The sequence below is a fragment of the Acinonyx jubatus genome, chromosome E4, assembly GCF_027475565.1.
Source record: "Acinonyx jubatus isolate Ajub_Pintada_27869175 chromosome E4, VMU_Ajub_asm_v1.0, whole genome shotgun sequence".
Taxonomy (NCBI): Eukaryota; Metazoa; Chordata; class Mammalia; order Carnivora; family Felidae; genus Acinonyx; species Acinonyx jubatus.
The window spans coordinates 269,200-294,312 of NC_069395.1; the positions used below are offsets into that span (position 1 = coordinate 269,200).

Sequence of the window (25,113 nt, forward strand, 5' to 3'; positions counted from 1 at the left end):
GAATTGGTTTTCCTTAAATAGTTTTTGGGTTAGTCCTCAAGATAAAGGGTTTTTTTTTTTTTTTAATTTTTTTTAATTTTTTAAATGTTTATTTAAATTTGAGAGAGACAACACGGCATGTGTAGGGGAGGGGCAGAGAGAGCCAGAGACAGAATCTGAAGCAGGATCCAGGCTCTGAGCTGTCAGCACAGGGCTGGATGCGGGGCTCAAACTCATGAACCCTGAGATCATGACCAGAGCTGAAGTCGGACGCTTAACCGACTGAGCCACCCAGGTGCCCCAAGATACAGTTTTAAAAGACTCAGGAAGTAAGTTAGGTGGTGATAATGGAGAGGCTCACTGATTTAGTATGAGATACGTTTATCAATATCTTGTCAGTATTTAGTATTAAATGCTTCTTCAGAACAGGAAGTAGTGACTAAGGTCTTAGAATGTTGAGCGTGTGCCATGTTAGAGTTGGCCTTTGAAACTAGAGTAGCTCTTGGGTGGACTTTGATGCAGCTGTCCCCACCTTTGTTTGACCAGAGCCTCAGGCATGAGCTTGGCCTTTTCTCCATTAGTCCTTTTCTTTCCTCACACTCATTTTTTAAAATTTGTTTTGGGGTGCCTGGGTGGCTCAGTCGGTTAAATGTCCGACTTCGGCTCAGGTCATGATCTCGTGGTCCATGAGTCTGAGCCCCACATCAAGCTCTGTGCTGACCACTCAGAGCCTGGAGCCTGCTTTGGATTCTGTGTCTCCCTCTGTCTCTCTGCCTCTCTCCGGCTCATGGTTGTCTGTCTCTCTCTCAAAATTAAATAAATGTTAAAAAGATTAAAAATAATAATAGTAAAAATAAAATTTTTTTTAACTTTTTGGGGGGACATTTCAAACATTAAAAAGTAGAACAGTAGAATTCCCCTGGAGCCATCACTGCTTCCATACTTATCAGTCCCTGGTAATCTTGTTTTATCTCCCCCCAATCTCTGGACTATTTTGACACAAATCCAAGATAAATAATTTCATCTGTAGATACTTCATATGTATGTCTGTGAGGGAAGGTTTTGGGTTTTTTTTTCTTTTTAAAGTATAGCCTCAGTGTCATACCTAAAAATATTAACAGTAATTTTTTTAACAATAAAATATTAATTGTTCAAATTGGTTGTCTCATAACTCCTTTTTATAATTGGTATGTTCAAGTCAGTACTCAGACAAGGACCACATGTTGCATTTGATTGATACGCTTTATTTTTTAAATTATTTTAATTTTTAAGGGTATTTATTTTAATTTTTTTAAGTTTATTTATTTTGAGAGAAACAGAGACAGCATGAGTAGGGGAGGGGCAGAGAGAGAGAGAGAGAGAGAGAGAGAGAGAGAGAGAGAGAATCCCAAGCAGGCTCCACACTGTCAGCGCAGAGCCTGACGTGGGACTCAAACCCATGAACCGTGAGCTTGACCTGAGCTGAAATCAAGAGTTGGTCACTTAACCAACTGAACCACTCAGGTGCCCATTTCTTTAATTTTTTAAGTTTTTTTATTTTAAAATTTAAAGCTTAGAGAAATGTTATAATACATAGAATTCCCATATACTTTTTTTTAATTTTTTAAATTTTTTTTATTTTTAACGTTTATTTATTTTTGAGACAGAGAGAGACAGAGCATGAAGGGGGGAGGGTCAGAGAGAGGGAGACACAGAATCTGAAACAGGCTCCAGGCTCTGAGCTGTCAGCACAGAGCCTGACGCGGGGCTCGAGCTCACGGACCGCGAGATCATGACCCGAGCCGAAGTCAGCCGCTTAACCGACTGAGCCACCGAGGCGCCCCTCCCATATACTTTTCACCCAAATTATTCAACGATTATTAACATTTGTCTGTATACATATTACTGTTTAACCTTTTGACGGTAAGTTGCAGCCACGACACCACTCAGGGTTTAAACACTTCATTGTGTATTTCCTAAGAACAAAGATCTTCAGCTACATAACCACTGCTCTGTTGTCAAGATCAGAACATTTAGCATAGATATGATACTGTCATAGAACATACTGCGGTATTCCCAGTTGTCCCAACAATGTCTATTATAGCAGTCCAGGACCACAAGTGGCATTTAGGTGCACTCTGTCTTTAATTCTTTAATCTGAGGCAGATTCTTTGTCTTTTACGACCTTAAATGCTTTTGACAGATCAGTTATTTTGTAGAATATCTCTCAAATTGGGTTGTCTGAAATTTCTTCATGATTAGATTGAGATAATGCATTTTGGGACAGAAAACTGTACAAGTGCTGTTCTAGCCTTTTCAGTGCACCGTGTTGAGGCATGTGGTGTCGTCAGTTTGTCTCCTTACTGGGGATGTTGACTTTGATCACTTTGTTAAGGTGGTACATCCTCTAGAATTTCCTGTAGTTACTCTTTTCCCTTTGTAATTAAGTGTTTTTGAACCCAAGTAAATAGTGTCTTGCATAATTTCACCTCTGGTTTTAGCACCCCTTGATGATATTTGCCTGACTCAGTCATTCCTAAGGCATTTATCAGCTAGCATTCCACTGTCAAAGAGCTTTCCCTTTTCGTCTAGTTGTTATGTGAATATCAGTGGATTCTTACTTTATTCAATGGGCTAGGATTTTTTTTTTTAAGAGAGCAGGAGTGTAAGCAGGGGCAGAGGGAGGGAGGGAGGGAGAAAGATCTCAAGCAGGCTCCATGCTCTGTGTGGAGCCTGATGTGGGGCCCCATCTTAAGACTTCAAGATCAATACCTAAGCTGAAATCAAGAGTCGGACCCTCCACTGACTGAGCCACTCAGGCATCCCTATAATTTTTTCTTAATATTTATTTTTGAGAGAGAAAGAGAGCAGGAGAGGGGCAGAGGGAGAGGGAGACAGAAGATCCCAGCAGGCTCCCTGGTGTCAGCACAGAACCCAATGCAGGGCTTGAACCCACGAACTGCAAGATTATGACCTGAGTTGAAGTTGGGTGCTCAACTGACTGAGCCACCCAGGCGCCCCTGTTTTTTAAGTAAGCTCTATACCCAAGGTGGAGCTTGAACTCATGATCCTGAGAATCAAGAGTCTCATGCTGAGCTGACTGAGCCAGCCAGGTGCCTTTCATTGGGCTATGGTCTTAAATCTCTTTTAGTACATGGGTTTCTCCCTCCCTGCTTGTTTTTCCTTGCAGTTTCTATGTTAAAGAACCAGATTGCTGGTCATGGTTTCCACACTCTGGTTTGCTGATTATACCCCCGTGTGACTTTACTTGTAAACTGGTAGTTAGAGCTAGAGGTATGATGAGGTTTAAGTTTCTTGAAAACTTTTTGGGGCCAGAAATACTTTGCAGGTGGTGGTATGACACACTCTGAACTTTTTCTCACCCCTTCGCAGAGGTTAGAAAGATGTATGAGCATTGTGACATCGATGACTGCTGGTGTCTCAGAGAGGGAGGCCAACGATGCCCTCAACGCCCACGTAAGTATATGCCCCCCGCCCCACTTCCATTGCTCCAGGAGCTGTGAGACATGATCCAGAAGATAAAGCACTTTGTGGCTGGGCATGAGGGATAGAACTGAATGTCTCAGCTCCCTGAACCAGGCTTCCCAGCTCCTCTCTCTTCTCTGTCTTACTGTGGGAATCTGTCTCTTGGAACTTAGGTGTCTTTAAATAGCTTTTAAAAATAACTCCTAGTTCTGTAGTGACTTTTTTGTCTTTGCAAATTATTCTCTCATATTTGATCCTTTACATTTCCTAATCTGTGAGGTTGAAAGGATTTTAAATAGTACATGTAAAGGTCTTAGAGTAATTCCTGGCACATAGTGAATGCTTAGTATTTCCTTTTTATTTATAGCAAAATATTTTTGTTATGGCTTCTCCTTAAAAATACCAGAGGTTCAGTGACCTGCCCAAGGCCTATTACTCCATGAATGACTTTGCAGCTTCCTCCTTTCCTACTGAAGGCTGTTAAGGTCTGGTAAAGGTGGTACAGTAGGATTTTTTTTTCCATTTTATTTATTATTTTTTGAAAATTTTTATTTTACTTTATTAAAAAAATTTTTTTTAATGTTTGTTTATTTTTGAGAGAGAGAGAGAGAGAGAGAGAGAAAATGTGAGCAGGGGAGGGGCAAAGAGAGAAGGAGACATAGGATTCAAAGCAGGCTCCAGACTTTGAGCTGTCAGCACAGAGCCTGACGTGGGGCTCAAACTTATGAACCGTGAAATCATGACCTAAGCTGAAACTGGATGCTCAGCCAACTGAGCCACCCAGGCACCCTGAAAATTTTTATTTTATTTTTTATTTATTTATTTTAATTTTTTTTAATGGTTATATTTATTTTTGAGACAGAGAGAGACAGAGCATGAGTGGGAGAGGGGCAGAGAGAGAGGGAGACACAGAATCGGAAGCAGGCTCCAGGCTCCAAGCTGTCAGCACAGAGCCCGATGCAGGGCTCGAACTCACAGACCACGAGACCATGACCCGAGCCCAAGTTGGACGTTCAACTGACTGAGCCACCCAGGAGCCCCTGAAAGATTTTATTTTTAAGTAATCTCTGCACCCAGTGTGGAGCTTGAACCCACAATTCCAAGATCAAGAGCTGTATACTCCATTGACTGAGCCAGCCAGGTGCCCCTTTTTCCCATTTTAAATGTGGCCTGTATTAAGCCTTGGAGAAGGCAGTAAGGGTCTGTCCTTTCCTTCCACCTCTCTCCTGAAACACATGCTTTATCACTTTTAGGAGAAGGAAATCATCAGGTAGAAGAGTTGATGATTCTCCTTTGCAGATTATCCAAGTTTTCTGGGAGAAACTGTATTCAAGAACTTTTCTCCTGTGAGTGACAACTAGTTATTTTCCTTCCTCATGTTCCAGGTGTGCAAAGGCCCCCCCCAGCATGAGGAAATCTGCCTAGGCCTCTTCACCCTTGTCCTCACCGAACCTGCCCAAGCTCAGAAGGTAAGACTCCCTGCTCTGAACTCACAGACGCTTCTCAGGTAGAATCTGGGGATATGGTGGCACTTATGGTTAGCTGACATAGTGCCAGTCCTGTTGGCCAGAGCTGGATCACCTTGTTCTCCAGATATGCATATAGCTCCTGTTTTACTCTCAGTGAATTAGTCATTCTCTGACTCCTATCCTTTCTCTATGTCTTGATTTTCAAGCTAAAGGGCAAGAAAAGGCATTTGTGACAATGGAAAAGCATTTGAAGAGTTGTATGTTGTAGAGTGATGGTCAAGGTTATGAGAGTCGGGACTTAGTCCAGAGAAGAGAAGCGAGCAAGTGCAGTCAGGTCCATTGAGAGTTTTTACCCAGTACTTTGCAGGGTCTGTCACTGGAAAGTGAACAGAAAGCAGGCTTAACACTGCCATCAGTAGGATCTAACAGCTTGATGCTGATGATTGGTGCAACAATAGCGTAGTGGCCAAGAGAACCCTGGAGCCCACTGGGGCCAGACTTCCTTACGAGTACTGTGTGAAAACTAGTCTGGGGTCTTCACAGACAGAAGAGTCTCCTTTATGTGAAATGGATTAAGAGGGATCCTTCTTTGGGGTCAGGGATTAGGCAGGGTGATCTCTTCGGATTCCATTCTTTCATTTAAAAAAGTAGCGAGGGGCGCCTGGGTGGCTCGGTTGGTTGGGCCTCCGACTTCGGCTCAGGTCATGATCTCACAGTCCGTGGGTTCAAGCCCCGTGTCAGGTTTTGTGCTGACAGCTCGGAGCCTGGAGCCTGCTTCGGATTCTGTGTCTCCCTCTCTCTCTGCCCCTCCCTTGTTCGCGCTCTGTCTCTCTCACTCTGAAAAGTGAATAAATGTTAAAAACAATTTTTTTTTTTATTATTAAAAAAGCGACAAAATTCTGTCTTTTGCCTCTACAGAATTCCCCTTTGCAGCAGTTCTATGTCCTTTGAGTCTTGGGACCGTGGTTTAGAAGGATATGTCTGGTGTCTAGCAGTGACTCTATGATACTAAGAGAAGAGGAGCTTGGAGTGGGGACACTCAGTATTCTTACTGGCCTTTCCTTGAACATGGGGAAACACATGCTCTGTGCCCGGCACTCTGTTGGGCTCTATCCAGACAGGATCTCATTTAATCTTCTCAAAAGCCATATGAGGTTGGTGGCTCTGTCCCTTCTTTCCAAGCCACTCCCAGGTTACCTATAAGGTAATTAGAGGTCAAAGACATTGTCATTTGTTCAAGGAGTACCAAAGAATATCCTCATCAGGGACAAGGACAGGGTGCCCACAGCCCTCTGGCGTAGCGGCTTGAATTAACCTCAGGGGAAAGACGTGAGCACGGCAACCTGATGTGTTCGTACCCCACCGATGCCACCTGGAGTCACATCCAGGGTGTGCGTAACGTGGAAGAACAGTGTGTACTCACAGGTCCTTGGCGTCCCAGGCCACTTCTGAGCTGGAACCTTGTTGAATTAAATTGGCATTTCATTTTCATACTGGATTTATCATCAAGACCCATGAAGACAAATGAATGTCTCCAATTTAGTGGTTATAAACAGTAACGTGACCTGGTCTAGCTGCTCTATTTTAAAGAAATTGTTGGCAGAGATGGGGGTGAAGCGGTTGGGGTTAAGGTTTTGTTTTCTCTTATGTGGGCTTTTATAAATACAGTTAAAGTCACGTGCAGTCACCTCAGTGCAAATTTGTCCAGTCTGCTGGGTTTTTTTGTTGGTTTCAGGTGGGATTGGAATCAGCTAGGGTAAATGAGTAAACCTCAGTGAAGGGGGCAGGGTGTGCGTGGTATTTTCAGCTCTTTGCCTAGCCTGACAGTGAAAGGCCATAGGCCTCTGCATCATAAATGCTCATTATGTCATGAATTTGGCTGTCTAGACATGGCAAAGGGCTAGAGCACTTTGTCTTCTTTCTGCCCTGGGACAGCCTCATGAGGGTGGCCCAGATCCTTCCTGCCTTGGGTCTCAAGCTGTTTGACAGCTGCACCAGGATGGTGTTCACATGCTAGCCGTTTCCAAGTAAATCCCCTCTGGAACATCCTAGGCTGACAGGCCACTGGGTCAAGGCTCTTCAGACAGAGTAGGTGGAATCGGGGGTCAGAAGACATGGTTTTAGGGAAATGAGGAGCTAGCAGGTAGTGACTCATTGAGAGACCTTGAACCAGGTCAGAGTATGGGAAGAATGTGCGGCATGTCTCTGAGGTGCTTTGGTCCTCTTCCCTAAAAGGGTGATTATCTTGTGAAATCCTTCTGTCCTGAGGAAGTTTCAAGTCGGAGTTACTGGTGAGGACGGACTCTGATGCATTGTTTTAGGCATCAGTGTAAAAGAAGGGGTATGTTTTCTAAGGGTTTGCTTGCAGTTAATTCTGTCTCTGGACCAGACACCTCAGGATAGGGTGGAGATTTGGCTCCTGGATCTTCACAGGCCGAGAGATCGGAGGCAGGGGTGGTGGAGAGGTTGGTAGTAGACACTGAGTCTTGAGCACATTAGAAATCTGCTCTGGGAAGGCAGGAGCTGAATGAAGAGCCTCAGTCATTGCTGGCAGGTGGCAGGCCGGTGCAGACGTCAGGGCCAGCCCTCTGGGACTTCTTAGTGGGCGCAGCAAGGGCGGGTTGAGCAGGTAAACAAGAACTCTCGGTTAAGGACAGAGCAGGCTGGCTTCGGGTGCAGAGTGGAGTATGTATGGGGTGGGTTTTGTTCCAGTTGTACCTTAGCTTTCATCTGCCCTCTCGGCAGCCCTTATGTTTATAGTTTTTGAGTGTATCTGTTTCCTAATGTCTGAACGGAACAGCTGGGAGCAGGCCTGGCTCAGGGGTTGGGGGGTGTAGGAGGCTGAGTAGGCAGGCACTAGCAGTTAGGAGGTGAAGGTGATAGGGGAGGGTGTGGCAGTTTCTCTTCCTCAGAGTCAAGGACCCAGGCCTTGGTAGTTCTCGGTTAAGAAGGTGGGTTGGAGGCTGCCTGGGCCCAGCCTGGAGGGTCTGGGGCACAAGTGCTGCCTCCATGCCATCCTGTCACCTTTCCTTTCTTCTGAGACTCTCTGCTTCTCTTCTCTGGTCCCCACTGAGTTTTGTTTTGGGTTTTTTTTCCCCATCTACTTCTCTTCCCAGCCAGTCAGAAAACTGGCACAGGGGTTGGTGAGGCAACTGACAGCATCCGGAAGGGGTGCCCTGGTGCTCAGCTGCATGTGTTAGCAACGGTGTGGTTGGTAAGGCCCCACATGGCACACGGGATCAGGCAGACAGGATCTTCTGTCTTCATCTGTCCCTGTGTCTCCTGAGAAACTTGTCCTCCTTCCCTGTCCCGGGTCTCTTCTGCGCTTCTGCTCTTTATGGAACAGACAGGGCTCCTCTCTGGTGATTCTGGTCTCTGTCTGTCCTGACATGGATCTTCCTCTGCCTTTGTCTCCCTCCTCCTCTGTGCCCAGCCTGTAAGTCACACCTCCAGGGCAGGGAGGCTCCAGGGCAGAAGCACCGTTTACCAACCACCACATTGACAGTAGCTCACTGGGTTCCCTTATCCATTAATTAATTATTCCCTTGCTTGCTTGTACTTCTTGTTTTTTTACTGTTAGCGTTTATTTTTGAGAGAGAGTATGCACGCGCATGCACACGCATGTGCATGGGGCAGGGGCAGAGACTGAGGGAGATGCAGAGCCCAAAATGGGGCTCCATCCCAAGAACCATGAGCTCATGACCTGAACCAAAATCAAGAGTCGGACGCTTAACTGGCTGAGCCACCCAGGCGCCCTCCCTTTTGCTTGTACTTTTTTTTTTTTTTTTAATTTTTTTTTTCAACGTTTATTTATTTTTGGGACAGAGAGAGACAGAGCATGAACGGGGGAGGGGCAGAGAGAGAGGGAGACACAGAATCGGAAACAGGCTCCAGGCTCTGAGCCATCAGCCCAGAGCCTGACGCGGGGCTCGAACTCACGGACCGCGAGATCGTGACCTGGCTGAAGTCGGATGCTTAACCGACTGCGCCACCCAGGCGCCCCATGTACTTTTTGATCTCAGATGGAGTCAGAGGATAATTAAATTCTCCTTTGGGAATGAAAAGGGTATGAAAAGTTGTGGCACAGGAGGGATCTTGAAGCGTTGGTGTTTTTATCAGATCAGTCGTTTGACTTACGGGCCGTAGAGGCCGGAGGAAGTAACAGTAGCTATGGGCTCAGGAGTCCCTCCTATATCAAGGCCGGAGCGCAGGAGGAGCACATCCCTTCCGGACACTGAGGGTGAAAGAGCTTAGGGATGTGGTTGTCTCACAGCCACCTTAGGTCCTCACCTCCCTCCCCAGTAGCCTCTTCTCGCAGCTATTTCTAGCACTGGCAGAGAGGTGTGACAAGCATGGAATCTAGAACGGGACTGCCTGGACTTGGATTCTGGCTCTTCTTCTGTCTCTTCAGTGACCTGGGGCAAGTTACTTTACTCCCTTGTACCTGTTTCTTTCTTCATCTGTAAGAACAGAGCTGGTAGCACCTATTTCAGAGGGTTGTTACGGGATTCAAATGCAACCATATGTGTAATATGGAGCGCAGTGTCAGTGCATGTTAGCTTAGCATATTTGCTATCGTTGTTGATGCCACTGGCTTTCCGAGGTAGGAGGTATGTTTCCAAGGTGCCCTTTGTGCTGAGACCCTGACAGTCTGGAGCTCAGTGGGTAGTGAGGCCTCTTGAGGCCTTCCTCTGGGAGTCTGCTCTCTCTAGAGAGAGGTGAGAACGCTCTCAGGAAGGGGAGCAGGAGCATTCAAAGATTGGCGTACTCTGCCTCACCTCTCCCAGGGCTGGGTGCACCTAAGGACCCCTTCTTTTTCAGTCTTGGCAGAGCAAAGGGCAGTCCAGAGAAAAGAAGAATGATGTTTAATTAAAGAAGTTCAGTTTGGTCCTGCCCTTTCTTTCTGGGGCCTTGGTCCCTGGATCCTTTACCCTAAGGCTCCTAGCCCTTTGCTTCATCTGGCTGAGTCAATACAGGTCTAAAAACCTCTTTGAGGTCCTTTCTGGTCTGTTCAACCAAACCCATCCTGCAGTGACCTTTCACTGGCAGATGAAAAGCAGACGGCCTCCACCTGGTTTTGCTCAGCTTGTGGCATGAAACAGGGTGACAGTTTCTAAGAAGAGACATGGGGGGTCAAGGAGCCTTTCCTAGGAGGCTTTTCTGCCTTCTCGGAGAGTAGTTGCATTCCTTTTCCCACCGTGTGTGACAGGGCCAGGGTGGGGTTGGGGTGGAGGAGCCCTGTGGAAGGGCAGCATCCACAGGGCCACTTGAATCCCATGAGTGGTATTTAAGGTGGCGGGGGGAGCCTGTCCTCAGCCTACCGGCTGCTCACGACCTTGCTTCTCACAGTGTTACCGGGACTTGGCTCTGGTGAGTCGCGACGGCATGAATATTGTCCTGAACAAGATCAACCAGATACTTATGGAGAAGTACCTGAAGCTGCAGGATACCTGCCGTACTCAGGTAAGGCCGGGAAGGAAAGAGAGATCCAGCTCAAAAACATGCTAGAGTTTGGATCCCCTCTTAAAGAGAAGGGACAGAGGAATCAGAGATAACATGCCTTGCCTTCGTTTACACCTAAACCGTAACGTGGTTGGATTCACCCTTTCCTCAAATTTGCAGGCCCTTCTCTTCATCCGTCTTCTCCTCTCCCTTTTAGTTGGTGTGGTTGGTGCGGGAACTAGTGAAGAGTGCGGTTCTGGGAGCTGACGGTGTGTGCATGACGTTCATGAAGCAGATTGCTGGTGAGTTGATGGCAAGGGTGGAAAGCAGAGAGAGGAGCCCAGAGGCTAGGTGCAGGCTGTGGAGGACAGTGAAGGGCCTTGGGGTTTCAGTTCCTGGGTTGCCTGGACTGTTTTCTCCTGAGACAGGCCTCTTCCGGCCACACAATGATGCAGAAAGCAATGGAAAAATCACAGGGCAGGGGGGCTCTCTTGAAGCAATACGTCTTGCCTTGCCTTGTTTTCCTTCCTGCCAAACTCAGGGCATGATATAGAATAGTTGGCCTGATTTGGCCAGTCCTTACTCTGGGGTTTCATGGCATGTTGGATCAGGAAGGATCTGGAAGGAATGGGAAGAGAGGGGAGGGCAAATGATTTGTTCCCGTGACATTGTATGCTTTCAGAAACCCAGGTATCTTCCTTGGCTCCACCTCTACATTCCAAACTCTTGCTTCCAAGTATTTATGACATCTGATGGGACCAGTTTGAGGAAAGAACTATGTCACTGGAGAGACCCTGACATTTAGGTTTTATTATCTCATTGGCATCAGTGACATCAGTCCGAGTCACTGAATATCCAAGAGGCCTGTCCATGCTGCCTCTTCTCCCCAAATCACATGTGTTTGTTTAAAAATGACCCTGCTTTGCTATCTCCTCATTCCCATTGGTTCCTCGCTTCCTCTTTAAGATTGTCTGTAACCCTGGTGCTCCTGTTTTGATGTGCATAAACCTTACCCTGTGTGATATGTGACTATGTGGACACTGACTTTTTTTTTCTTTTTTTTTTAATGTTTATTTTTGAGAGAGACAGAGCACAAGCAAGGGAGGGTCCAGAGAGAGAGTGTGAGCCAGGGAAGGGCAGAGACAGACGGAGACACAGAATCTGAAGCAGGCTCCAGGCTCTGAGCTCTCAGCACAGAGCCTGACGCAGGACTCGAACCCACAAACTGAGAGATCACGACCCGAGCTGAAGTCAGACACTCAACTGACTGAGCCACCCAGGCACCCCTTGTATACTTTTTTTTTTTTTTTACTTTTTTTTTTTTTAACGTTTATTTATTTTTGAGACAGAGACAGAGCATGAACGGGGGAGGAGCAGAGAGAGAGGGAGACACAGAATCGGAAGCAGCCTCCAGGCTCTGGGCCATCAGCCCAGAGCCTGACGCGGGGCTTGAACTCACGGACCGTGAGATCGTGACCTGAGCTGAAGTCGGACACTCAACCGACTGAGCCACCCAGGCGCCCCTTCTTGTATACTTTTAAATGCGTGAATTTTACAGTATGTGAATTGTACTTAATTACAAAAAAAAAATTTAAAGTATGGAAAATTATGTCTGTAATTTACTTCTAAATAGTTCAAGAAAATACTTTTCTTGCAAATTTTCTGTAAATTTTTTTAAAAGTTTATTTACTTATTTCGAGAGAGAGCGCACACACATGTGCACAAATAGAGGAGGAGCAGAGAGAGAGGGAGACAGAATCCGAAACAGGCTCCAGGCTCCAAGCTGTCAGCACAGAACCCGACGCAGGGTTTGAACCCATGAGCCATGAGATCACGACCCGAGCCAAAGTCGGATGCTCAACTGACTGAGCCCCCCCCGCAGGCAGCCCAACACTGACTTTTTAAATTAGGAAGGAGCAAGCATGATGGTGTGCTGGCTCCTTTACCTCCTGGTGTTTCCTTTCCTGGTTTGGTCTTCCTAAGTCTCCGCTTCTCATCCTCGGACTTTGGTCTGGCATTGCCACATGTAATTTTGCCCCAGAAAGTTCCATAGCAAGCACAGAAGACCGTGGCCTGTCTTGTGCCTGAAACAAGAAACCCTTGGCCTGTGATGTGCCTGACTTGGTTTGGGACACCCTGATGCTGGATAGCCACTGTCACTGGCTGCCTGTATCTCAGGCCCTGTTTGAGATGTCACCCTTTCTTCCAACCAGGGGCTCTTCATGTCTCTGTCCTAGACATTCCCTTTCCAGGGTCAGAGTAGTCCCACTCCAACCCCCAGGTTATAGAAAAGTAGCAACTCTGGTTTCTGGAAAATTCTAGAACCTTCCCTTCCTTTCTCTGTGGAAGCAAAGGGGAAACTTCAAAGCATGACTGAACAGAAAGCAGGTGTTCCAACACTCAGCACCTCCATGATGGGATAGCAGTTAGGGATGGAGAAACAGGATGGGTGAAGAACTGTGTTGGGTTAGTGGACTTGCTAATGAAAGCCATTCTTGTTGTTTTCTCCCCCTTTGAAATCAGGTGGAGATGTTACTGCAAAAAATATCTGGTTGGCAGAGAGTGTCCTGGATATCCTGACAGAGCAGAGGTAGAGTCTGCCATGATGGGTACAGGTGTGGGCGGCCTGAGAACACCTAGGGTTAGAGAGGGGGAGGGAGGGCAAGTGGAGGAATCAAGGGTATGGTATGGCGCAGGGGATTAAGGGGTGGGGAAGAGGTCTTTGCCAAAACATCTCAGAGCCCAGGAAAAACTAGCTTCATCTGATAAGGGTTTATTTTTGATCCAGACCTCCTTGGAATGTTTATCTTTGGGGGGAGACATGGGAGAATGAGCTCAGCAGAGTGGGGCCAGCCAACCACTCGGGCCTGGCAGGTACCCCTTTTCTCCCTTCTGAGGCTCTCCACCCAACAACCCCTGCTGTCTTGAGATGGGAGTGAGGAGGTAACGGGCCCAGGAATTCTGCTCAAGTTTGCACACAGGGCTGGGGGGCTGCGGTGGTAGAGGACGTAAGGGGGACACGCTGGGCTTCTGGCCACTTCTTTCTTTTTCCCATCAAAGGACCAGAAATTTTATAAGGGCTGTTCCGTATTTGAACTTGTTGGGGGCAAGGCCTCCTCTTGGTCTTCTGTTGCTTGACTTCTGAGTCTGTTTTGTGTGAGGCCACCACAGTAGTCAAATGTCCATATTTCCTGTGGTTCAGAAGAACAGACTTCCTCCCTTATTCACACTTGTTCTGGGCACTGCCCCAGTGGAGAGCTGGGTCAGGTGCCGTGCAGCGCCACCTAGTGCCCTGGGCTGGGCTCTCCGCTGCGGCTCCGGCTCAGGCACTTCCATTGGTGCCGCTGCACAGCCCGGGAGATCCTAGCACTTTCTTGCAGGGTGTCTGTGCCTGTCTGGTGTTCTGGGTCCAGTGGTCTCACTTTCTTTTTCTCTTTATTACCCATCCCAGGACTCAGTTACATTCATCACCTTTGCTGACAGTCTTCCTAAATGATCGTTCTCATTTTGTTTCTGTTCTGGTACTGTAAAGCTGCATTTTCCTCATTTGGGCAGTTGGGAGCGGTCTCCGTGTACAGGTGTCACATAACTGCCCTACTTTTGCTCCTATCCCACAAAAACTCAAATCTTTTGGTGCAAGTGAGTCCCTAGATGTTTCAAACCATCTTCTTGGGATGCCTGGGTGGCCCAGTCGGTTTCAAGTGTCCAACTCTTGATTTCAGCTCAGTCATGATCTCACGGTCCTGAGATCGAGCCCAGTGTCAGGCTCTGTGCTGAGAGCGCAGAGCCTGCTTGGGATTCTCTCCTCCCTCTGCCCCTCCCCCACTCACATGCGCCGGCTCACTTGCTGTCTCAGAAACAAAACAAAACAAAGTCTTCTTCCACATCTCCCCTTCTCCCTCCTCCCCAAGTGTTTCTAGGGCCATGGAATTAACAGGTAGCACATGGGGGAGGGCCTCCCCATTGTCCTTGGATTCTGCGTTCACTCTCTGAAAGGAAAAGACCAGAGTCTTTTAAGTAGGTGTCTTGAGCACTTTTCCGGAATCAGGATGTTGCCTGGTTGGCTTAATTAAACTTGTTTCTCTGGTTCCCTGGCTTCCAGCAGGGGTGCCAAAGGCCTTATAAGTACTTGCTTGAGGGAGATAGCTCCCAGTTTTGGCACTTTGAGACAGCATTGGAGTTTTTGTCCTCTCCCCACTGTCTTTCTACCCTTTTGAAAGCAGCAGGGAGCACATTACCCCCTTCCCCCAGGGAAATTTAAAAACTCCTGAGGAAATAGGCTTTGCCATCCAAAATCATGTTCTTCTTTTCAGATTATGATTTAGGGCAGGTACCTCATTGGGAGTGGGAGTAGTGGCCAGAGAGCCAGGGAACCCTGTATGGCATGGAGGGCCGCTCATGGCAGGCACAGTGGCAGGGCTGACACAGCGCACCCTAAAACCGCCAGCGTTCTCAAGGTGTCTTAGCTTCTGGAGGTCCTCATTCCACTCTGTAAGAACTGCTGGCTTTGGGACACCTCTAGAACCTCTTTCCCCATTCTCTGGGCTGGATGGAAGCTGTAGTTTAATCTCTGTCCCCAGTACCTCGCGTGGTGCTCGGCACACACATGACAGGTGCTCGGTAAACGTTTGAACGAGGGCATCAACGAGCAAGTATTTGATTGGAAGCTCAATAGTTATGTGAAAAAGAAAGATTGCTTTCAGTCAGCGCTTATCTCCATTGGGCGCCTGGTAGAGTGGTAGGAGGTCGTCCCTACCTGAGCCAGTTGGTAGTCCAAGATGGGTCACGAGCAAATAGTCAAGAAATCAAAGATCCTCCTCCCAGTGTCAATCATTGGACATTTCTGAGGCCCCAGAACCCAGTGTGGGCGTGAACTGGGAGGAGGAACAAGTCTGGACAGAGCACAGATGCCAGGTGTTTCCTCCCCCACCCCCCCACCCCCCTTCTGCAGGGAATGGGTGTTGAAGAGCAGCATCCTCATCGCCATGGCTGTTTACACGTACCTCCGCCTCATCGTCGACCACCACGGAACTGCCCAGCTCCAGGCCCTGCGGCAGAAGGAGGTGGACTTTTGCATGTCGCTGCTTCGCGAACGGGTGAGGGCTAAGATTGTGGGCAGGTGAACCCTAGGATGGGACACCTGTGTAAGTTTTGTGAGCTGACCTAGGCTAGAGATGTCATTTTGGGGAGATGGGGATGGTTCAAGGCCTGGTGTTTTTCCACCATTCCGAAACCGAGCAAGGGAGAAGGTGGGAATCTGCGTGGAGCAGCTCTGGCTCCAGGAACTGCTGTCCCTGGAGGAGGGATTTCCAGGCCCTCTTCATGGACACTGTTGTATACCACAGACCCCGGCTGCCCATTATTATGCAACCCCCCCACACCTGGGTGATGGCCGTGGTCAAGTGGGATTATGAACTGTCCACTCCGAGATCTCCCAAGAGAGGTCCCAGAGCTCTGATCTCTAATGCAGTAGCCACTCCCCATATGTGGCAACTTAAAGTTAATCAAAATTAAATTTAAAATTGAGTTCCTTAGTTGAATTATCTACACACATTTCAAGTGCTCATTAGCCACCTGTGGCTGATGGTGACCCTTTTGGACAGCACAGAGGTGGAGATCATTTCCATTACCATAGATTGTTCTGTTGGACAAGGAGAGTTTGGGGAAAGGTGTTTGGGGCTTAGCTTGCCTGTCCTGTCCTTTTGGAATTGTAGTCTCTCGATCTGGGTCAAAACCATCCTGGGAGGAGAGAGGAGTAGATTCATGTGAAAGTCAACAGGGCTTTAGTAGTTACCAGTAACCTATCCTCCTTATGTCCATCCCCGGCTTCCAGCTCTCTCCCCCAAGCAGCTGGGAGCCAGTCCTTTGGTGCCAGAAGAAATCCTCTGGTCCCTTCGGCCCTCTTTCCTTCCTTCCCTAGAACGAGCTGCTCCTTGGTCCTCCCTGCAGCAGGTAAATTATCCATGTTTTCATTCTCTCTCCTGTCCCCCCTCCCCTCATCAAGTTCATGGAATGTTTGATGATTGGCCGGGACCTCGTACGACTACTTCAGAATGTTGCCAGGATACCAGAATTTGAACTGCTTTGGAAAGATATTATCCATAACCCTCAGGCCTTAAGTCCTCAGTTCACAGGTAAGGAAGGGCCAGGGCATCCTGCCCTTGAGAGGTGGGAGTTCGGAGTATGTGCTGAGTGAATCAAGAGGGCAGAGGCTGGAGGGTAGGAGAGGCTTTGGCAGCCAGAAATAGGGAGCTTGGGACAGGGCAGGTTTTGCCAAGTACAGCTGGATGTGGGGGTGGCAGGGGTCCAGAGCAATTCTTAGGGTTCCCAGACAGCCCCTGCCTGGCAGACTGCTGCTGCCATTGGTCCCAAGAAAAACTGAGGCAGAGCCGTGATCCTCCTCCTCCTCCTCCCCCTCCCCCTACAGCTCTCTGGCTTGGGAGGTGAGCTGATGGCCAGTTTCCAGGCTCACTGGGTCCAGCAGGGGAGTCAGAGGTCAGCTCGTGAGACTGAGTCAGCAGAGGGGCTGGGATTAGCCCTGTAAGAGAGTGCTTCTCCCTGGGATCAGTCTTGCCTCTGAATTCCAAGGATCCAGCCTAGCCAAAATTCTGTTCATGAGAGGGAGTCTTGTGTGCCTCTCCCTGACAAGGTCCTTTTGAAAGCCGTTTCCCCTTTTCAGGGTCCCTCCCCACCTCCAACACGCACGCATGTGCACATGGAAACAGTTGTCTGAGCCCTGGAGAGTCAGGAAAGGAGGGGAAGGTCCTGGTCCTCCTTTATATTGTATTGCTCTTATATTGAACATGTGTTGAGTTGTTTTGAGTGCTTACGTGTGTGCTAGACACGTGTGTTGATTCATTTAATCCTCAGGACAACCCTGTAAGATGGATATTTTACTTTCCATATTTACAGATAAAGAAAATGAGGTTCAAGGAGATTAAGTAATTTGCCCAAGGCCACACAGCTAGTGAGTGTCAGAGGCAGGATTTGGATCCAGGTCTGTCTGACTCCAGAGCCCGTGCCTATACCACAACCACATTAATCCCAGGACCCAGGGATGGGACCATAAGGAGCAGAAAGAGAGGCTAGGGTTTCCCATGTTTTCCCCTAACTTTCCCACATGTTGCCCACTGGGTATTGTGAGTAGGGGGCTCTGAACGGCCAGGAACAGAAAAGAAGTAATATATCTGGGTCCTGGGGCTGGTGGTTGGTTGGAGCAGAACATTCAGATGCTGATTAGAGCCCCCACTTGTATCTGTGCTTGACCTCTCTTGGTCTGGTCTTAGAGTTTCCCCATGAGCAAGACCACTGGCCATAAGTACCTGGCCCAGGTTCCCCACCTGCCTTCTACTCCTTCTGGAAGGTCCTCAGGCTTCTCTCTTTTCTCTTCCCTTACATACTTGGTCCAGGTATCCTGCAGCTTCTTCAGTCCAGAACGTCCCGAAAATTCCTGGCATGTCGTCTAACCCCAGATATGGAGACTAAGCTCCTCTTCATGACCTCCCGGGTAAGCTAATCTTTTGCAGCAGGAGCAGAAGCTGCAGGTTAGCTGGGCTTCTTCCTCCAGCCTGCAGATGCATTACCGTTGAGTGCTGGCTGGCAGAGTGGTGGCCAAGTGGGTACCCGATCTACCTGGCATTGGGCAGGTGCCATGAGCTGGGGATACAGTGTTCAGTAAAAGAGGTATAGTTGGAGCTCTTGCGAAGCTTTCAGTCTATCTAAAACCATCGCTAAACCAAAAATTATACACAAATTATGTAATTTACAAATGTGAAATGTGTGTAAAAGCGTATAGAGAGGTGTTCATTCTGGAAAACCCACCATTCCTATGGCCAAATGTGAATTCTCAGGAAGAGCTTTGGCCTGGTGGTTTCCAAACATGGCTGAGTTCTAGCAGGATTGGGTGAGCAGCATGTTGAATATACATGTCCCAGGATCCCAGTCTCCCACATAATCTGATTGAGGAATCTGTGTTTGTTTACCAGAGTTTCCAGGCAACAGCTCCTCTACAGCCAGTCTGGAGTTGGGGAGCCTTCTGGCCTAGTCTGCTTTTGGTTTCCTGAGCCATCCAGGAGAACCGTGCAGATCTGTGCTATCCCATGTAGTAGCCACCTTCGGGGTGCAGTTTAAATTAGTTAAAGCTAGGGCCACCTGGCTGGCTTAGTTGGTAGAGCATGTGACTCTTGATCTCAAGGTAGGGTCTTGAATTCAAGCCCCACGTTGAGTGTAGGGATTACTAAAAATAAATGCCAAAAATAATTTAATAAGTGAATTAGTTAAAGCTAGGTAAAATAAAAGATTCCGTACCTCAGTTGTGGTTCAGTAGCCATCATCGTTGCAGAAAATTCTGTTGGACAGTGTTGGTCTAGACATATCTTTCTTTTCAGCCTTTCTGCTCTCTGTTTTGGTTGAATTTGGGGAATAGAAGAGGAAAACCAGATCTCTGCTCTTACTCAGTGTTGCTATTTGTAACCACGTTAGAGTCTGATTGGGGGAAGGAATTGCTGCAAGAAGCTTTGGAGAGTCTGTGTACCTGGGATAGTGACCCTCTAGTCACTCGACATCAGAAAGCTTTTGGTCAGCTTTCTGTCAGGCTCAGTCCTTGTTCTCGAGGAACATTCCTTGCTGGCCACAAGGGGCTTGCGAAAATAAGAAAAGATAAGAAAAGTGCTTACCACTGGAGCCTCAGTGACTGGAACAGGAGGAAGGAACCAAAATCCAGCTGCAGTCACAGTTAGGGGCAATTGGTACATTAGGTTGGTGGCAGGAACAAAGGCAACCCTGGCACAAGACGTGAGTGAGGAAGGTTGTTGGCAACTTTTTTCAGTCAAGGAAGATTTAAATCAGCAAGTCTTCCTTTGGGAAGGAAGGTCTCTCCTGAGAAGAAAATGTGAGTTAGTGAATGAGTTGAAGCACAAGATGGAGGTGTAGGTCACGCCTAGTGTTGAGTGGTCCTCCCGTTCCTCCGCCCGAGACCCCGCCCTTCCTTCCAAGTTCCTCCAGCGCCCCCTTCCTCCAGGTGCGGTTTGGGCAGCAGAAGCGCTACCAGGATTGGTTCCAGCGCCAGTACCTGTCAACCCCAGACAGTCAGTCTCTGCGCTGTGACCTCATTCGCTACATCTGTGGGGTCGTCCACCCTTCTAACGAAGTGCTGAGTTCAGATATCTTGCCCCGATGGGCCATCATCGGCTGGCTCCTGACAACGTGCACGGTGAGGGGCTGGGCTGTAGGGTGGAGGCTCTTGGGTGGTGAAGGGTCCTCGTCCCTTGAGTCTCCCATATTTCCTTGCTTCTTCCTGACTCTTGGCCTCCTGACCCTTACCCAGCAGTACCCCTTCCTCCACTTTCTTCCCACTGAGTGTCAGCCTTTGTCCTGCTTAGGTTTGTCCCTCTGGAAGTTGACTACACTCAGTATTTCCCATCTGGGTTTGTGGTTGGATAGGTTCTCTGTCTTTACTGCTGGTCCCCAAGCCCAGATTTCTGAGGCCTCCCTATCTTTACTTTTAGCTCCAAGAACCATATATGGTTACTCCTCTGAATGGCTCCTTCCTCAGATTCAGGGCTTGTCTCAGACCCTCACTTCCTAGGCTTTTGGCATCAGCTTTGGATACTTGTGCAAACCAGGGGAGCCATTTCTTTCTCAGCATGTTCCTATCTGTTCCTTAGGTAGGGAAGCTCCAAACTGTCTGCTCTCTGGCTTCTACCTTCTGACCTCTTCCAACAGAGTTCTCCTCCCCCTGTTGACTGGGTCCTCGGAATGTGCTGATTCAAACACAATCACAGGCTGTTCCTAGGGGTCCCTCAGCCGGGAATGTGCCCCAGGAGCCCAGGAGGGGCAGCCTAGGCCCTGGTCTGAGTGCTGTGTCAGCTAGGCCCCGTTCTCCTTTTCTAGGAGCAGGGATGTGTTCTTCTGGACAAACGAACGGGAACCCAGGCCAATCCCTGGCCCCTTGGTCGGTGAGACCATGGCCAGTCTCATTCGTATGCAGACTTGGGTGCCCCTCACCCCTGGAGGCTTCTGTCTGTCTCACTAGGAACTGAATTTATTTCTTAGATGCACAGCCATGTGAACCCTGGAGGCTGCCTTGCGCTTGTGCAGGAAAGGGAGCTGTTTGATGAAACCAGCCCTTCTTTCTCACCTCTCTCTTCCAGTCAAATGTCGCTGCCTCCAATGCCAAGCTGGCTTTGTTTTACGACTGGCTGTTCTTTAGCCCAGACAAGGATAGCATTATGAACATAGGTATGTGACTGGGAGCAGGCAACACCACCCCCATCTCCCAGGCCACTGCCTAGTCTCGGTGACGGTGGTCATAAACCTCAGGGCGACGTCGGGGGAGACAGCTTATCTGGGAGCAGTTCGATTGTTCCTCACCAGTGCGCCCTTGATGTAGAAGGAAGATTGCTTTTGTGAGGCCAAGCACTCACTCCCTCTCTTTTGCCCAAGAGCCTTATGCTTGGGGCTCCGGTGGAGTGGCCTAGGCAGAGGGCTGTGCCGCACCCTGCTTTTCCTCTCCCACCACCTCCTTCTTCTAAGCCGGATGCTGGACAAGGGAGATGAGGGCTAGGAGCTGTTTGGGGTTGTCTGCTTTTGGGTCTGCTCAATGGGAATAGGGGGTAGGGATACAGCTCTCTGGAACTATTCCTGTATTTTGATGCCTTGTTTCATGGAATTGGGGACAGACTACCTGAAGTGGGGACCCTTTAATTCTCCCTTCTCCAGAACCAGCCATCCTGGTCATGCACCACTCCATGAAGCCACACCCAGCCATTACTGCCACACTCCTGGACTTCATGTGCCGTGTAAGTGTGTGTCCCCTTCACCTTATAGGTTTTCCTAGTGCCCTTCATTGTGGGAGCAGCTGTAATCATAGGTCCTGTCCCCAAGTCAGTGAACACTCCCTTCCCTATTTCCGCCATCTCCTGTGGGATCTTTCCATGTCTCCATGGGCTTTCTCGACTTCAAGGATAATGACTTAAGGTAGAATCTGGTCTCTCTGAGGCCAGGTCTAGTAAGAATTAACCATTGTAGCAGCTTGGAATGGTCAGGACCATTCCAGACCTTTCTGTAGTCATACTCCCCAGTGTCTTCTGATCAAAACTGAAGCAGCTTTTTAGATCTGGTTCAGCAGAACACTCTGGATGGCAAGTCATGTGTTCATTCTCCCCTCCCTTCCCTTCCAGATCATTCCCAACTTCTATCCACCTTTGGAGGGCCACGTGCGACAGGGTGTCTTCTCCTCCCTCAACCACATTGTGGAGAAACGGGTCTTGGCGTAAGAACTTCATGTGCCCATAGGCAGGTGGGAGGAAGGGTTGTTTTCTCTTGTGTCCCTAAGCCAGGCACATTCAGAAAGTGTCAGACCACTGCTGAGCCTTTTCTCTTGACTGTTATAGAGCGTACCGGCTCCACCTCAGACTGCTAGGAATATGTCCTCTTGACTCTTAGAGAAATTTCTGTCTTCCCATCATATCCCAAGGCTCTGAGTATGGCCCAGCTTTACTGGTTGGTCATAGACCTCTCTCTCTAAGTGCACGCCGCGTTAGAAGTGAGGAGCTGCAATGTGGACCTTCATTCGTGTCCCCCACCCCCCCCACCAGGCATCTGGCTCCCCTGTTCGACAACCCCAAGTTGGATAAGGAGCTGCGGGCAATGCTGAGGGAGAAGTTCCCTGAGTTCTGCAGCTCACCCAGCCCTCCTGTGGAAGGTATGGAACCCTCCCTTCCGTCACCTGTTAGAGATGCCCAGGGCTCTCAGCCATCTAGGGTGTCTCCCCAGTGCGGGTCTCCACCTCTGTGACTGTCCAGTTCAGGTTCTCCTTCCCCACTTTCTCTTTTGATGTGTTTATGTGTTGTCTTCTCTGGCTCTCCGTCTGTCTCATCCTCCCTGACTCTTGTTGACCTCTCTTGCTCCTCAGCGCCTGTTTCTTCTCTTACTAAATAGCCTCCCCTCCCCCTCCACAGGGAAGGCTTTGATGGGATGTGTGTCTGCCTCCCCTCTCTCTGCGCCCCGGCCCCTGAGGCGAGGGGTCATGTTGGCTCTCAGGTCTTGCTCCCAGTTACACACACACACACCCTTTTGTGTTTGGGGGTGAGGCTGAAGCCAAGCAGAGCTTCTCAACTCGGTTTTGAAGCAAAGAGCCCTTGGGACTGTCCCTGGTCTCACCTATTTGCCAACACGAGCTAAGCACAGCAGTCTCTTCCCTTGCCATTCTTGCTCCTGGCAGAAACCCCTGCACATCGTGGAAGGTCGTGGGGACACGAGGGTGTCCTTCCAGGGTCTGTCATGCCCTCAGGTCATGAACTCCCTGTAAGCCCACCTGCTCCCCGGCCTCCCCTTTCCAGGGTGTCAGCCACGTTAGGTCACAGGATGCCTTGTTTCTTTCCTCCCAAGTCAAACTTGAGGAGCCGGTTTCCGTGGAAATGGACAACCACATGTCAGACAAGGATGAGGGTTGCTACGACAACGCGGAGGCAGCCTTCAGTGACGACGAGGAGGACCTCAGCAGCAGAGGTGCGTGCAACAGCGAAGGGGCTTGGGTGGTGTCGGCCCCAAGGGGACCAGGTGGCAGGAGCGGCCTGGCCTCTGTGGACTTGGCCCCCAGGTTAGTTGTGTTAGCAGAGTTACTAGACGGGACTCCAGGGCACGGAGCCCTGCCCTTGTTTGCTCTGGAGCCTGGGTGTGCCCACATGCAGGGAGCGACGCTGCGGGCCCCCTGCACACCCGGCGTGTGGGGCTGTCCCTGTGGCTGGTGTCTGGGCAAATGGCTGCTTTCGTGAATTCCTCCCTCCAGGAAAGAAGAGGGAGTTCCGCTTCCATCCTATCAAGGAGACTGTCGTGGAGGAGCCAGTGGATATCACCCCGTATCTTGACCAACTGGATGAGTCCTTAAGGGACAAAGTGCTCCAGCTCCAGAAGGGGAGGTGGGTGCAGGTCCTGTCCTCAGGCTCGGGAGGCCGAGCCCCAGCCTCCCCCCTGGTACTGAGTGGGGTGCCCGGGCGTGGGGTGGGGGCAGTGGGGGCTCTGGGGGTGTGCCTTCTGCTGTTAGGTTGTGAGGTTCCTCGTTCCCCAGCACCTGTTTCTCGCTCCATGGTTTTGTTTTTGTTTTTTTAAATTTTTTTAATGTTTATTTATTTTTGAGAGAGAGAGAGTGCAAGTAGGGGAGGGGCAGAGGGAGAGGGAGACAGAATCCGAAGCAGGCTCCAGGCTCCGAGCGGTCAGCACAGAGCCCAACACGGGGCTCGAACCCACAGACTGTGAGATCATGACCTGAGTCGAAGTTGGATCCTTAACCAACTGAGCCCCCCAGGCACCCCAACTCCACAGGTTCCAGGGACAAGAGCCTCTGAGCACCAAAGCAGGATGGTGGGCATTTCCCTTCTCTTAGGGCCTCTGCCTGGACAGCAGCAAATTTTGCCCTAAAGCCTGCCCCCACCCAAGCCTGGATTCACACAGGCCTCCTTTGTTTTGTCTGTGTGTGAGTGTGCTTTGCTGGGTGTGTGCCCTGCCCTCTGCTGTCATGTATGTCCCTGCGATTTCCTCTCCATCCCGCACTGCAGTGACACCGAGGCCCAGTGTGAGGTCATGCAGGAAATCGTGGACCAGGTTCTGGAGGTGAGGAGAACCGACCCCCCACCCCCACCCCCCCGGCCAAGAAGGAAGCAGCCCAGCCCGCCCAGAGTAGAACTCCCCACCCAAACATCTGACTCTTTCCTTCCCGTCTCCCACACGGGTCCCCTCTGGTGGGCAAGGGCCTGTTGGTCCTGGAGGTAGCAGCAGATGACTGCAGTGGCTCTGGGTGGTGGGGCAGTAAGGCTTGGGTCAGGCGGTGAGAATCTTCCCCCTCTGTCCCCACCCAGGACGACTTTGACTCGGAGCAGTTGTCCGTCCTTGCTTCCTGCCTGCAGGAACTCTTCAAAGCCCACTTCCGAGGGGAGGTGTTGCCTGAGGAGATCACTGAGGAGTAAGGCATCTCTCTCCTGACCCCTCCACCACCCACAGGCTTCTGGGAGCCAGAAGTGTGCTCTTGGAGCCCCAGTCCAGGAGGCATCTTGCTGTGGACTTGAGGGAAACCATCTCTTCACTTGTTTTGTTTGTTTGTTTTTAAATTTTATTTTCAAGTAATCTCTACACCCCTGTGTGGGGCTCAAACTTAAAACCCCAAGCCCAAGTCATGTGCTCTCCCGACCAAGTCAGCCAAACGTCCCTCTCTTCACTTATTTTTAGTCTCAACGTGTGCCCGTTCACTTCAGGATTTCTTTTTGCCTGCTGAATGCAGAGCACGGGACAGTGGCCTCTAGCGCCTTTTCCTGGGTGCCCTGCTGCTGCTACTGAGCCCAGGGGCCCCAGCCCTTGCTGCTCTAGGTGGGATTGGACCCTTGCCTGGGTCTTCCCTGAAGGGCAGGGATCTCTTTTTTTTTTTTTTTTCCTTTCTTATGTTCATTTATATGTGAGAGAGAGCACAAACCAGGGAGGGGCAGAGAGAGGGGGACAGCAGTGAGCCCAATGCAGGGCTTGAACCCGCAAACTGTGAGATCACGACCTGAGCCAGAGTTGGACGTTTAGTCGCCTGAGCCACTCAGGTGCCCCAGAAATCACATTTTCAATGACAGTCACAACGCAGACTGTGGTGCTTGTTAGGAACCTGTTTTCTCTGTAGCAGTAGGAAGTTAACCTTTGGTCAGGACAGGAGCGGGCTGGCATCCAGCCTCCATAACATCTGCCTGCAGCCCACCTTCTCCACTCGCGTGGACCCTTAGAT

The 25,113-nt window shown here is 49.5% G+C and overlaps 1 protein-coding gene across 1 annotated transcript in view; it reads left to right on the forward strand.

The window, feature by feature from the left end:
* Window positions 1-25,113, forward strand: part of INTS3 (integrator complex subunit 3) — a 38,789-nt gene that overhangs the window by 5,929 nt on the left and 7,747 nt on the right. The window contains exons 2-18 of the mRNA XM_027048652.2: window positions 3,352-3,435; window positions 4,830-4,913; window positions 10,263-10,376; window positions 10,573-10,657; window positions 12,879-12,945; window positions 15,307-15,451; window positions 16,360-16,489; window positions 17,765-17,862; window positions 19,375-19,566; window positions 20,507-20,594; window positions 21,075-21,154; window positions 21,536-21,627; window positions 21,953-22,059; window positions 22,746-22,865; window positions 23,146-23,275; window positions 23,912-23,966; window positions 24,212-24,315. Of these exons, the coding sequence (XP_026904453.1) occupies window positions 3,352-3,435; window positions 4,830-4,913; window positions 10,263-10,376; window positions 10,573-10,657; window positions 12,879-12,945; window positions 15,307-15,451; window positions 16,360-16,489; window positions 17,765-17,862; window positions 19,375-19,566; window positions 20,507-20,594; window positions 21,075-21,154; window positions 21,536-21,627; window positions 21,953-22,059; window positions 22,746-22,865; window positions 23,146-23,275; window positions 23,912-23,966; window positions 24,212-24,315 (1,775 nt within the window). The remainder of the gene's footprint in view (window positions 1-3,351; window positions 3,436-4,829; window positions 4,914-10,262; window positions 10,377-10,572; window positions 10,658-12,878; window positions 12,946-15,306; window positions 15,452-16,359; window positions 16,490-17,764; window positions 17,863-19,374; window positions 19,567-20,506; window positions 20,595-21,074; window positions 21,155-21,535; window positions 21,628-21,952; window positions 22,060-22,745; window positions 22,866-23,145; window positions 23,276-23,911; window positions 23,967-24,211; window positions 24,316-25,113) is intronic.